This window comes from Mobula hypostoma, chromosome 9, assembly GCF_963921235.1.
Source record: "Mobula hypostoma chromosome 9, sMobHyp1.1, whole genome shotgun sequence".
NCBI classification, from domain to species: Eukaryota; Metazoa; Chordata; class Chondrichthyes; order Myliobatiformes; family Myliobatidae; genus Mobula; species Mobula hypostoma.
This window is the reverse complement of record NC_086105.1, coordinates 110016200-110031653: the sequence shown is the minus strand read 5'-3', so window position 1 is coordinate 110031653 and position 15454 is coordinate 110016200. Positions and strand designations below refer to the sequence as shown.

Sequence of the window (15454 nt, the reverse complement as noted above, 5' to 3'; positions counted from 1 at the left end):
ATTAAAAGAAGCAAAGGAAATTGTGTGAGTAGAGGAAAGCTGTTCCAAGGTTATATCAATTATATTTACTGAAATTCAGAGTAGGTGAAGGTGAAGGGAGTGATCTTATACCAAAGAAGCAACATCTCAGTGTGTGATCAAGAATACGGTGGTTGTAATTTTTTGGCGATGTCTTGCACTCCACCATAGTGAAGATAAAGCATTGTAGGTATTTTAGTTAGATATAACCTATAACTAAATATATTGTTATTAATAACTTACCAATTAAAATTATAAATGTTATATTTATATATAAAGATGCACCTTTAATATACCTTGAAGTAGATGGGCTGAATCTTTCTTCCTTTTCTGGATCTTTAGTTTGTACTAATGGATTTTCAATTACAACTACAAGAAAATATCACCATTAAAAAAAAACCTGCAGATACTGTGAATCTAAAATAAAAACATGAAATCCAAGAAACACTCAACAGATTAGGTAACACCTTTGGAATGAAAAACAGTCTGTGTGTTTCAGACCCTCCACCCTTCATCAGAATTGTCTTCTTATCTCAGTCCTACAATGTTTACTACCCAAGCTACTGAATATTTACAAGATTTTCTATTTTGTTGTATAGAAATAAAAAGGATTTTATTAGTAAACACAGTTACAATATCTTTTAAGAGTCAGTGACATTTTAAGGTCACATATTTAAGAAGGAGGTCCCAAAGAACATTAAAAAAAAATTACTGCTAATCATCCTGGGATGTTTGAATACATCCATATGGAGATTTGTGCTTCCTACCTCTGGAACACTGTCACTGGGTGGTAGTGGGGGGTGGGGGGGTGGGGGGGTGGGAACCAAGTGAAGGGTGGATAAGTCTAAGAAACGCAAACCTAGCAGGGACAAAAGAGAACCAATCAGAAAAATACTTCTTAATCTACAAGTAGTACTATATAACCATTTCACCTGGGAAAACTGTCTAGCCACTATTCACCAGTGACCAACTTCTCCCTCTACATGGTTGATTCTGCCCACAATCCTCTCTCCATCTGATTCCATCTATCACTTACTACCCTCTATCTCTCCCTTGGTATTACTAAAACAAGGGAAACTTTCCTGTTCACTTCTAGTCCTAATGCAGAGTTTTGATCTGAAACATTGCCATGTACCTTTTGCCTTCACAGATGCTGCTTGATCTGCTGAGCTCTTTCAGCATTGTATTTTCTTTGCTTAGATTCCAGCACCTTCTGTCTCTTTTGATTTAATGTTATATTCCAGGTTGCTTATTAAGATACTTGCTTGTTTACCAAATCGTTTCCTAAATTGCTTGCCCATGTTTTATCCTGCATTCTTGAAACCAGGGGTCCCCAAACTTTTTTGCACCACGGACCGGTTTATTATTGACAATATTCTTGTGGACCGGCCAACCTGGGGGGGGGGGGAAAGAGAGGGGGGAGAAGAGGGTTGCCAATGGACAAGAGTAGCAGTCAAATACGTTCTGTTTACCCCGAGAAAGACTACCATGACCATGAAGCCTTGCGCGGGCACCTGTGTGCGCATGCGTGACATGCACGTGCCGATTTTTTTCTACAAATTGGTTTTGGCGATTCTGTTCAGTGAAACAACACTGTACATACATTATTTCTACTTTATATAGGCTGTGTATTTATCATATAATTCCTAATTTTACTATGTGTTATTTTAGGTTTTGTGTGGTATTTGATATGATTTGGTAGGCTATTTTTTGGGTCTGGGAACACTCAAATTTTTCCCCATATAAATTAATGGTAGTTGCTTCTTCACTTTACTCCATTTCAACACGAAAGGTTTCATAGGAACACTCTACCTTAGCGGGGGAAATACGGACAAACCAATTTAGCCCAATGTACAGGATGTCCCAGCTAATATGGGACAGCTGGCAACCCTGGGGGGGGGGGGGTGTTAATCACAACGGAAATATAGGTGATAAGTCAACTATAAGTCACTTATAAGTGGCTATTACACTCAATTTCGTTTCTAAAAGGGTTTATCTAATGAATTTAATATTAAAAACACAGCGCATATTTTCCTCGCATGAATATAGTGATAAGTCAATTATAAGTCAATAGCATCATAACATTTTAAGTAACATTTGGATATTAAACACACAGCGCATATTTTCCTTCTATGAACATATAAAATCATTGCAACACACCAATATTGCTGAATCAGTGGGAGCCCTGGGCTATTTCCCTGCAACAAGATGGTGACATCGAGGGGTGATGGGAGAAGTGATACTCAAAAGGGTTCCTTATATCTAGTCTATTCCGCAACTTAGTTTTCGTTGCATTCACTACAGAAAACCCCGCTTCGCAGAGATATGTTGGAAATGGAAGCAACATTTTCAGTGCTTTCGTGGCTATCTCAGGATATTTAGCCTTGACTTTGGTCCAGAATGCTGGCAGAGATGTTATGTCAAACATACTTTTCAGCCCGCCGCCATTTGGAAGCTCGAGGCGTTGATCTTCTTCCCGCGCTGACATGGATGACGCGTGGGTAATGACCTCACGTGCGTTCAAATTCAACAGTGGGCGTGACAGGGAATGAGGAAAGGTGCAGCTGACTCATATCACCAAATCATATCGTTTCCTCACAGCCCAGAAGTGCATGCTTTGTGGCCCGGTACCAGTCCACGGCCCGGTGATTGGGGACCACTGCTTTAAACCCAGAGTGGATGGACTGGATCACAGTCCAAATTTTTTTAAATGCCGACTTCAAACTTACTACATCTTACCCATTTTAGGGCTAATATTCAGCCCAAGGACTAAGTTATGTTAAGATGTTTGAAATGTCAAAACAGGGATAAAACTTAAATTACACTGCAGAGAGCATGTTAAAAATTACACATAATATGCCATTGGTCAAACACTGAACAAATAAAATGTTTTTCTCATTCTTTCCTCTCTCTTTTTTCCAGTCTTCACCTGCCCCCTCTACTGTTACTTCTTCAGTCTCCCTCTTTCTCTTTCTATTCTGGCATCCATCTGCCTCTCCTCTTCGTTAACACACTTTACCCTTTCCCCTCTCTAAATAAGCTACTCTTTCTTTCTGCCCCACTTCTTCCTGCATTCTCGGCACCTTTGCCCTCTCTAATTCATTTTACTCCTCATGTCCAATTCCCCATTATTCTGCACATTTCAAAAATATTGTTTCAGTATCCAAATAAATCTGCAATTCAGAATTCTTCTATAATCATGCAAATAATCATTAATTTTATTGATTTCTCAATAAATTATGTAATATTATCCATATCTTCGTCATATTATAATGAGACCTAGTTATAATATGATGAAGTAGATATCAGAGCATTATATGTTGTAGTATTATAATGGTCACTATGAACATAGCAACTAATAAAATATATACTTTCCAACTGGTGTGAGTACTGTGTTTTCCATCAAATATTTTATCTCAACTTTTTCAATATTGTTACATTTTTCTTTGATATTGAATTTACTTAAAATATCCTTTGAGTAAGTTGGTTTCAAGAAGAGTTAACAGATTAAGTTGGCAAAAGTTACAATATTTGATTATGAGAGTACCTTAAGGAAATTATTTATGAAAGAGCCAACAGGCACATAGATTATCGTAAGTACTGTAGTAAGTTCATTAGCTACAAAATGCTTTAAATATTTATCAAATAATTAAGCTAATTAAACATACCACAATCGCCAATTCTGAAACTGTTTGATAGACTTCTCACATATTCTTCTCTCCCCCAAGAAACTACATTGATGAAATGGTTTGGAGCATCTCGTATTGTGAAAGTGAAAGTGTATCTTTCTGTTCCAATGTCTAAAAAAACAAAAAATGTCAAATTGTATTTCTTTGTAGATTAAGATAAATATTTGTAATACAGTCGGCCCTCCCTATCCGTGAGTTCCACATGTGCGAATTCAACCAACTGTGAATCAAGAAAACCCGGAAGTGCTCTTCCAGCACGTTGTTCGAGCACGTACAGACTTTTTTTTCTTGTCATTATTCCCTAAACAATACAGTATAACAACTACTTTACATAACATTTACATTGTATTAGGTATTATAAATAATCTAGAAATGATTTAAAGTTTACGGGAGGATGTGTGTAGGTTATCGTGGATCAGGATCGAAAAAAACCCATAAGTTCTCTTACTAAGTCAGAACAGGTACATCCGTTATTATGTAGCGTCAGTTAGTCAAACGTTTGTCTTAGTATATAGTATATATTTTACCTTTCTATGCAGATAAAACACTTAAGAAACGTTTGTTTCAGCGCCGAGTTTGATCCAGAGACAGACCGCTCCCGAGCGCGCTCTCAATCCGTGCCGGCTTGATATGGAGGATCAAAAACCCAAAACACCAAAACCCAATAATTAAACCACTGCGTTGCTTAGTAATAATTGTAGCTTTCATCGGGGCAGGGCCTTTCTTGCTTTATCCTTTAAAATTGTTCCGATCGTTGACTGATTGCAGCCTAACGCTTTTGCAATGACCGATGGCGTTTCACCTCTTTCCGATCGCTTTATTATTTCCACATGATTTTCAATTGTGATCATGATTATTTTCGTGAACAGAAACACTGCAGATTCAGAGCTCCGCCGCCGGGTCCTAATGTCCACCACACTGAGACAGTTTAAATAAGGTCTGGAGTTCCGCTGGGTCCTAAGGTCCACCTCATTGAGACTTGAGCATCCACGTTTTTTGGTATCTGCGAGCGGTCCCAGATCCAATCCCTCGCGGATAAGGAGGGCCGACTGTATTACAAGTTAACAATAAAAAATGTATTTCTAAGGCATAAAGCTTCAAAAGTTCAATGTCATGTCAGGCTTGGAATTCAATGAAATGACGACTACGGGGAATGAAACTGAGGTCTTGGTTGAAAGCCCATTATTCAGTTTGGAGAGGGATCATTCAAAGTGTAAATTATGCTTGAATTCAGTTGTTGAAGTTTGACATCCGAGAAGGTGAAATAAAATCTTTTGTTAAAATACCAAATGTGGTAAAACGTGTGTGAGTGGGAGTGAGAATGAGTGTACTGATTCATGGTATTACATATGGATCTCAGAATACACCAATAATGACCATTTGAGAAATCTTAAATATCCTGAAGGTATTTATAAACATGCATAAAATGATGCAGTGCTCCTTCAACACACACACACAAAATGCTAAAGGAACTCAGCAAATCTGGTAGCATCTAAGGAGGGGAATAAGCTGTTGAAGTTTTGAGCCGAGACTCTTCATCAGGGTTCTGGCCCACAATGTCAGTTGTTTATTCCCGTCTTTAGATGCTGCCTGACCCCATCGAGTTCCTCCTGCATTTTGTGTACGTTGCTCCAGATTTGCAGCATCTGCAGAATCTCCTGTGTTTTTGTAGTGCTCCTTTCATTCTCTATCGTAATGTCATTCTAGGTCAGGGGTCCCCAATCTGGGGTCCATGGATCCCTTGCCTAATGGTATTGGTCCATGGCATAAGAAACAGCAGTGAACCCCTATTCTAGGTTATGCAGAGATATATCTTGATCACTACTTTTCCATGTTAATGAAAAATATAAGAGTCCATCCAAAAGTCAGCAAGCCTAACTGTAAAATTCTGAAGGGGCAAGGATTAATTGAAAAATTGAGCAACGTAATATGTATCCTCTCCTTCAAAAATGGTGGACAGATGAGTTTTAATAAGTACCCAAAATAAACTATTTATTTTCAATTACTTTTCATGGTTGCTGAAGTCACCAATAATTTGAGCCTACTATTATGGGATCATTATACAATCATTAAAGCAGGACTTAAAAGTAAATAATACCAAGCACAAATAAAATGGAACTACCAAAATTCTACCTAGCATACTTCATTTAGCATATGTCATATGTGAATGGATGTTCCAATTAAATGCTCCAAATGTTCAAAGATGTCTAATTAGACAGTCTGGTGGCCTTTTGTAGATTACAAGAACATCATGTTATTTACATGTAAAGAGTTTACCCCATTAACGATGTATCAGTATTTTTTTCCAGTTTCATTTGTTGAATCCAGTAGGCTCCTACACTGATAATTTTTTTGCAGAATTTTGAATGACACTTCAATCGAGAAGCCCTGTACACCGAAGATTGTACCCTTATGGCCCACACAGAAGTCTATCTTCAGCTGCTTGTCGATAGGTTTGCAGAAGCCACTTGGCTGTTCAGCTGAACCATCAGCCTACGAAATACGGAAGTCCTATTCCAAACCGGTCCAAAACTCAAGGGGTACAAAGCAGTCATCCTTAGCAGCCTATTATATGGCTGTGAAACCTGGACTGTATACAAAAGACATCTTAAAATGCTGGATCCCTGCCATACACATAGCCTGAGATCAATCCTGGGCATCAACTGGTAGGACCATATCACCAACCTGAAAGTCCTCAAGAGAGCAGAGAGCACAAGCATAGAAGCAATGATCCTGCAATCCCAGCTTTGCTGGACAGGGCATGTTATACACATGGAGGATTCCAAAATACCCAAATATAATTGCTATATGGAGAGCTATCACAAGGAAGAAGAGAACCTCGTAAGAGGTTTAAGGACTGTGTAAAAGCCACCTCAAGCATGCTAACATTGCACCTAAGCAGCTCGAGAGAGTGCTCAGGACCAGACTGGATGGCGTGCCCTGATAAGATGAGCCTCCAACAACTTGAAGAATAATCGCCGTGCAGATCTGGTCGCTGCTCAAGAAAGGAGAAAAATGGCCACATCAGTTGCTCTAACAGTGGTTGGACAGTTCACCTGCCCTCACTGTCAAAGCTCACGCCTTTCTAGAATCAGACTGTACAGCCACCTCAGAACGCACAATTGATGAGATGCACAGACAAACATCATCGTCCGAAACAACAGACAATCAACAATGAATTATCTTAATATCCAGTGTTTGATTGGAAATACTATAAAGTTGTTTTTAACAAAATGAGATTCCATACAAACTATTTCATAAGAACACGAGTAGCAATATAAATACTCAACTCTTTCGGTCAGGAAATCCTTTAGCATCAATTTTTCCAATCACTACTCCAGCTACACTCTGAAATACACAAAACAACAAAATGAACCAAGAGTCTGATACCAATATCAACTAAATAACTATGGAAGAAATTAAGTAACTAGTAGCATGAATATTAGGTTTACTGGTACAAATGTACAATTTGCAGTCTGCATATATTTGGCCATTTCAATGCCATACCATGAATGGATGACTGATCATACCATTTGATTCAAATTTTACTCCAATTCCTGAAGGGACAGAAGCTAAACAACATTAAGGATATTCCCTTCATTTTTCTTCACTAGCCCTCCCACTATCCATTTTTCTCCCCACCTCCTTCAATCACCCTCACTGCCATACTTCCTCTCCAATTTTCATGTAATTCTATATTGGTTAACTTTAATAGTTGGTACAGCTAAACCTCTGGTCAATGCAGCTGTCTAAATTTAGTATTGATTCTAAAGAAAGAAAAGACAGTATTCTCTGTATTCCCATTTAGAAACAACCTTTAACAAATGAAAGTTAATGCCAGCAGACTTAAGGAGGAGACACAGTACTTTTTTTCCTGACTGACCATGTGAAGTAACAACATCCCTTAATCTAACTTTAATCAGTTGAGATGAAGGGCCTCAATCCAAAATGGCAACTATTCATTTCCCTCCATAGGAACTGAATGACTTGCTGAATTCTTCCAGCATTTTGTTTGTTACTTTAGGTTCCAGCTTCTCCAGTCTCTTGTGTCTCATCTTAACTTTAATCTCTTTGGTCATGTATCATACTCCACAAATACCTGTCTCAGACTTCATGGTGTAAAAGTGCACCATGAAAATGCTTTCATTGTTGCAAAATTAGTGTCATAACCTCAGAAACATTGTGGATAACTTTCACTTCGGGAGAAGATTGCAAATTATGTGGACCCAACAACCATCCTGTCTAATTTTCTGTTTCAGTTAAATCAGTGTGCCTTTTTGTCCACTAGAAATTCCTGCATCTGTTTAGGATAGTATTTTGTTTGTTAATCTACTCTGGTGTAATTATGCTGCCTTTCAGTAGAAATAAATAGGAAAGCCAGATTCAACATAGTGTAAACAGAGGACTGCAACATTCAAAAAGCTCCACACCTAATTATCACCTCCCTGATTTTTTTTCCCTAAAAAATGATAGATTCCTTTTTACAGTATGCCAAGACTGTAGCTCACGTTTCTCTTCAGGTTGAAACTAAAGTACAAATGCTTATCCAGAAATTCTATATGGATTACGGGAGGTAAGGGAAGCCAGGTGACATTACAAAATGTTGTCATCTGGAGCAAAACCCAACTGCTGGAGGAACTAACTGAGTCAGGCATCATCCTTGAGGGTGATTGGATGGCGGACATTCAGGTCGAGACCCTGTACTGGATATCCCTCTGTCCCCATAGATGCTGCATAACACACTGAAATCCTCCAGTAGTTTGTGTTTTCCTAAGGAAAGACAGGCAGACAGTATATGGAGAAAATTATATTTCATTTCTTCCATTATTAAATGATCAGCCCTAGATGTCCAATCCATAAATGAAAGCGATTTAAAGCAATGAAGTTCGATAACTCCCTCAGTACTGGAGAAAGATTTAACAAAAATAAATATTGACTATTTTATAAAGGGGATAACAAAATATTAATATTTGCATAAAAAACAAATTTCAAGCAAATGTTCAATATCTGGCTTCTAAATAATTTTCTGAACAAAATAGACTTTTGAAATTGGACAAGATTGTATAACTATCACCTACGGGACGTGCTGAATTTGGATGAAGATCAGAGATAGGTACCAAGCTCTGGCCAAAGGATCCAAAAGCCATTGTCTTCTTTGTCTGAAATTTTAAAATAAAGGAACTCAGATTTTAACCAATTTTAAAATACTCAAATCATGCAAAATTGCTTTTGGGATCACAAAGGTGAAAAGGATGCTGCAGATTCCTATCACCTATTGCACAAATAAAAATTTGGGCACCCTAAACCAAACAAACACATCTGTTTTCCAGCTAATGTATCTAATTGGAAACAGAAGATACTCTACACATTTGAAGGATGTTAAGTGTCACTGCTATAGCAGCTGTTGGCATTGGGCTTGCCTGACAATACCTCACCTAAAGGTTGTAAATGCCATACACATTATATCAACATGCCCAGAGAGTGACCCAGCTGTCACTATACAGTAACTGATATCACTCCATTAAAAACAATTGCCTACAGCAGCAGAGCGCAATTGTTAAATAATCTGACTGATGCCATAGCTGTCATGCTATTTTTCAATGATTGAGTATTGCCTTTGCTGTGAAGTTGATTCTTATCTCATGATCCTACTCCCCTGTTTAGTCTGCTCTTAGAATACTTTTCATTGCAACTTGTGAGAGGCAGACACTAAAGAGATGCCAAGAAAAATTAGCAAAGTTGGAGGGTGAAATGAAACATCTGCTCTGCTTTGATCATTGTCTGGATACTCCTTTTATGGGTAGGATTGAAAACAACAAAAATAGGTCAAAAACCATTAGTCAGAAGTGATTGATCACACCAAGTTATTGTAAACTGTCTGAAATGCTGTGCTATACTGCTGAGATTTCATTAGTTATTCCCCAGTAAGCATCTTGAAATAATGGTGGCTTAAAATGAATCACATTTAATGTTGCATGAAGGATGTCTCATTACTGAATGAGTTTGGACTTAACTGCCTTGTAACATAGCCGTGCACTGTCTCTTGATCCACTGTATGTCAACCTGAACAATACACTTTGATATTCAGTATTTTCAGCTGCACTAAGTACAGCCACTGTTGAAGCTAAACGGTGGGCTAACTGCTCAAGATCTCAACTACTGGTTACATCTACAAAGGAAAACAAACAAGTTTCTGCAAAACCAACTGTCAGTCATGGGTACTTAAGTAAGCAACATCATTTTAAGACAATTAAAGTATCTATAGATGCACAAACCGACAGACCCTGGATGGCAGACTTAGGATGTGAGTGCAGTTCACCTTTAAGAAAAGGCCTTAGATCCCTCACTCCTGACTATTCTGCTGGTGAATATACAATCTCTGGAAAAAAAAAATTAAAGACCTCAGAGCAAGATTGCAGTACCAAACGGACATTGGGGACTGCCGTGTACTTTGCTTCATGGAAAGATGGCTTACCCCTGTCATTTCGGACACAGCACTGCAGCCTGAGGGTTTCAACATCCACCGCAAAGACAGAATCCAAGTCATTTAAAGGTAGAAGAGGCAGAGTATGCTTTATGATTAATTCACAGTGGTGGTTCTATGTCAATCCTGCTCACATGACCTGGAACATACAGTGCTCAAACATTGTTCATTTTATCTACCAATAGAGTTTTCTGTCATCCTGGTATCAGTGTACATTCCACCTCAAACCAACAAGAGGCAGCCACTGGAGGAGCAGAGCACCATGATCAGCAGTCATGAAACAGCACACCCTAATGCCTACTCAATCAATGCAGAGAATTTCAACCAGGCAAGCTTGAAGAAATCTTTGAACAACTACGTACTACCAACATATATAAAAGTTACTGGTGAACACAGCAGGCCAGGCAGATTCTCTAGGAAGCGGTACAGTCGACGTTTCAGGCCGAGACCCTTCGTCAGGACTAACTGAAAGAAGAGCTCGTAAGAGATTTGAAAGTGGGAGGGGGAGATCCGAAATGATAGGGGAAGACAGGAGGAGGAGGGATGGAGCCAAGAGCTGGACAGAATAAAGGGAATTACAGAGCATGAGAGAGGAACTGGCCAAAGTTGATTGAAAGGGGACACTAGCAAAGATGATGGCAGAGCAGCAATGGCTGGAGTTTCTGAGAGCAATTCAGAAGGTGCAGAGGATACATTCCAAAGTAGTATTCTAAAGGCAGGATGATGCAACCACGGCTGACAAGGCAAGTCAAAGGCAACGTAAAAGCCAAAGAGAAGGCATATAATAGAGCAAAAATTAGTGGATAGTTAGAAGAGTCAGAAGATTTTAAAAACCAACAGAAGGCAACTAAAAATGTATAAAAAGGAAAAGACAGAATACCAAGTTAAGCTAGCCAATAATATTTAAGACACCTAAAAGTTTCTTCAGATATATAAAGAGCAAATGAGAGGTGAAAGTAGATATTAGACCACTGGAAAATGATGTTGGAGAGGAAATAATGGGGGACAAGGAAATGGCGGATGAACAGAGTAAGTATTTTGCATCGGTCTTTACTGTGGAAGACAGAAACAGTATGCCGGAAGTTCAAGAGTGTCAGGGAGAAGACACGAGTGAAGTTGCCATTACCAGAAAGATGGTGCTTGAGAAACTGAAAGGTTTTAAGGTAGATAAATTACCTGTACCAGATGGTCTCCACCTCAGGGTTCTAAAAGAGATGGCTGAAGAGATTGTGGAGGTATTAGTAATGATCTTTCAAGATCAATAGATTCTGACATAGTTCTGGAGGACTAGAAAATTGCAAATGTATCTCCGCTCTTCAAGGGAGAGGTAAAAAAGGAAATTATAGGCCATTTAACCTTCTTATTCTGAATTCTCCCCTTCCTTTCCCATCCTGATGAAGAGTCAATGCCCGAAATGTTGACTGTTTACTTTTTCCCACAGATGCTGTTTGGACTACCAAGTTCCTTCAGCATTTTGTGTACAGGTACATTGCTTTGGATTTCCAGCATCTGCCATTTAGTCTAACCTGAGTGGTTGGGAAGATGTTGGAATCAATTGTTAAGGAGATGGCTTCCGGGTACTTGGAGGCACATGGTAAAATAGGCCATAAGGAAAATCTTACCTGACAAATCTGTTGGAACTCTTTGACAAATTAGCAAGCAGAATAGACATCAGAGAATCCACAGATGTTGTGTACTTGGGTTTTCAGAAGGTTTTTGACAAGATACCACACGAGGCTGCTTAACAAGTTAAGAGCCCATGGTATTACAGGAAAGATACTAGCATGGACAGAGCATTAGCTGATTGGCAGGAAACAGAGTTGGACTAAAGGGAGACTTTTCTAGTTGGCTGCCATTAATTCATGGTGTTCTACAGGAATCTGTTTGGGACAGCTTCATTTTACATTATATGTCAATGTTTATATGATGGAATTGATGGCTATGGCCAGGTTTGCAGACAATACAAAGACAAGTGGAGGGGAAGGCACAGTTGAGGAAGCAGGGAGGCTACAGAAGGACCGAAAGATTAGGAGAGGAATAAGTAGCAGATAGAATACAGTACAAGTGTATAGCCATACAGTTTAGTAGACAAAATAAAAGCATAGATTATTTTCTAAACAGATAGAAAATTCAAAAATCTGAGATGTAAAGGGGCTTGGGGTCCTCATGCAGGATACTGTAAAAGTTAATTTGCAGGTTGAGTTAGGTGTGAGGAAGGTAAATACAATGTTAGCATTCATTTTGATTGGACTACAATATAAAAAGCAAGGAGGTAATATTGAGGCTTTAGGAGTGTCAGGGCACTGGATCAGGGATCCAACTGCAGACCCAGTACTGTGCACACAATGATAAATAAATTAAGTGACAAATCTTGAGGTGTAAACAAAGTCAACATCAAAGTTCAGGCAGCAATCAAAACATCCAGAGAAATCCAAAAAACCAGAATCAGGAAACAGGCAGAGTCACTATTCAGACAGTCAGCGTAGGGATACAAATGCTGAAAAGGCCCAGGAAAATTCATTGGTACAATCTGGCAACAAACAAGTGAAAACACAGGACTAAAATACACTGAGCAATAAACAGAGAGGCAGATGATAGGTAGAGCACAATGAGACAGAAGTGGCAGCAAAACAGGTAATAATGAGAAACAGTGAGAGGCAGAGTACTCAGTAATACAGGGGCCGGAGTAGAGCAGGAGCCAGACAGGAGCACATGGCAATACAAAACCATGACTGACAGGCACACACAAAAAGACAAAGTTCAACTGGAGGTATTGACAAGAACGCACTAGTGAAGCCTCACTTCGGAGTATGGTGAGTTACCAACATTGGAGAGGGTTCAAAGAATGATTCTGGGATTGAAAGGCTCACTACATGAGGAGCGTTTGATGGCTGTGGACCTGAAATCACTGGAATTCAGCAGAATGAGGGGAATCTCATTGAAACCTATCAAATGTTGAAAGGCCTCAATAGAATGGATGTGGAAACATGATGTCCTGTAGTGGGGGAGTCTAGGACCAGATGACACAGCCTCAGAATAGAGGGACATCCATTTAGAAAGGAGATGAGGAAGAATTTCTTTAGCCAGAGTGTGGTGAATCCGTTGAATTCGTTAACACAGATGATTATGGAGGCCAAGTCATTGGGTACATTAGGGCAGAGGTTGTTAGATTCTTAATTAGTCAGGGCATGGAGGGTTACAGGGAGAAGGCAGGAGTCTGGGGCTGAGGGAAATGGATCAGCCACGATGAAATAGCGCAGCAGACCTGATGGGCCAAATGGCCTAATTCTGCTCTTATATCTTATAGCAGCAAACAAAAACCCTTAGTCTAATTTCTTATTCAGCGCAGCGAACTTTTTAGGCACTATGGGACCGAAAATTGATTTTATCCAAAAATGGTCACCGCTAAAATCTACTCCTCAAAAATTGAGCAACACACACAAAATGTTGGAGGAATGCAGCAAGTTAGTCAACATTTATGGAGGGAAATGAACTGTTGACATTTTGGGTTTTGGTCTGCGCCGGAAAGACCAATTGTTTACTTCCCTCGATATATACTGCCTGGCCTGCTAAGTTCCTCTAGCATTTTGTGTGAGGGTGTGTATGTGTCGCTCAAGTTCGCAGCATCGGCAGAATCTCTTGTGTCTCCAACAAAGCTGACTTTGGACCACGCAGTGCTTAGAAAAGAGGTGATACTTGATCCAATTTTTAGTTGAATTAATCCATTAAGTTAAAAAGTCAATAAATATATGGAGAGGTATAGTGAAGCAGAATATTTTGACCAGTGTGAAGATATTATAAAACAAAATAAGATTATTATATCCTTAAATGGTAACAGCATTGATTAAATCTAGAGTACTTATTATTATACTTAAATTTGCATAAACACATCTGCCCTGCTTTGTAGACCCTTTCCACATTAGTGACAAAGTTGATATCTTTAGTAATTGCATTTACCTTTGTTCTTTCTTTCCTTTCCTTTCTATAAGTGTATACCTCAGATAAATATGTGGAGATTTGTAACAAATATGACTATGATATATATGTACAGTATCTGAACTACATCTTATGGAAAGTTTTGTTTGATGATGAACTTCAATAAAAAATAAATTACAAAAAAAATCAGAACTATTAAATATTTCGCGGGGGCATTAAGTGTTCGGTGACTAATAAGATTCACACTTCGATGAGGGGGGCAGCAGAGCATATTACAAGAGTTATTTTTTATTTCATTGCCTTGTTTTAGTTGTTTCTCAGATAGAAACAGGTGATGGGCAGCATCACCCTCCAAGTCCCGGGGTTCTTTCGGTTACAGGGGAAGACATTTCACACCCGCCGTTCGGCGAGGTAATGGTAAATGATTAGGACACGGGGAAGCATCGGCTGCCGATCTCTCCTCCACGAGGCGAGGCGCGTCAAGGCGAAGGACACGAGGAACCCGCGCGCCAGGAGCTTCGCCTTCAGGTCGGCGGTGAGCGCGCCGACTCGCCAATTCCAACCGTGGGAGAGGGTCGCCCTTCGCCTGGCACCCCAGGAGCCTAAGTAACCGCCGGATACGGGGCACCTTTTACTCATCTTTCATTGTACAGTACACGTTTCACCAGCGATAAACTTTACCTGATCACCACAGGGTGGACAGTACCCGATGCGCGAGAATTGGCCGGTTGCCGGTCGATGACGTCACGGCTCCCGGGAGCACGTGACTGATTGGTCTGCGCAGGTGGGATTTGTCCGGTCGTGGGATGCAGTGGGTGCCGGAGAACATGGTAATATATAAACTAATACAGGGACAAGTCATTTTATTTATCTTGGTGTTGGGAAGACATTTGTTTGTTTTATTTTTATTGTTTCCCTGCAGTCACATAAGTCTTCTGTTCTGTATTAAGTTATGCGCCCAACATCTTTCAAAATCTAGATACAGTGGTATAGTCAATATCCTTAAGAGTACGGATCACGTTGGTTGCGCGATTGCAGGTTCAGCAGTTAGTATGAGAAATTCGGTTCCCAAGCTGGTACAGATTGAATTCGAGACGTTTGGCTCTCTGGTACTGTGAGTTAAAGTAATAATCTTCTTCCTATCTCTATTCTGTTCAGAGCTCTTTTTTAACCCCTCCCCAATGCTAAATTCTGAGGTCACAGAATTAAATCAATGACTGGGAGCATTATAACAGTACATATCAGTAGAGTTATTGGGTATATTACCAGCAAAGCTCTTATATTCAAGTAACTTCTTTTGGTTGTTTGATATGCTCAAATAAAAACA

General features: G+C 39.5%; 1 protein-coding gene across 1 annotated transcript in view; it reads right to left on the bottom strand.

Annotated features, from left to right (window-relative positions):
• The window catches only part of meiob (meiosis specific with OB-fold), a 58938-nt gene extending 44109 nt beyond the window's left edge, over nt 1-14829 (bottom strand). The window contains exons 1-5 of the mRNA XM_063058879.1: nt 14809-14829; nt 8786-8866; nt 6998-7055; nt 3687-3818; nt 315-387 (exon numbers count right to left, since the gene is read on the bottom strand). Of these exons, the coding sequence (XP_062914949.1) occupies nt 315-387; nt 3687-3818; nt 6998-7055; nt 8786-8854 (332 nt within the window). The 5' untranslated portion in view covers nt 8855-8866; nt 14809-14829. The remainder of the gene's footprint in view (nt 1-314; nt 388-3686; nt 3819-6997; nt 7056-8785; nt 8867-14808) is intronic.
• Nucleotides 14830-15454: the final 625 nt, after the last annotated feature.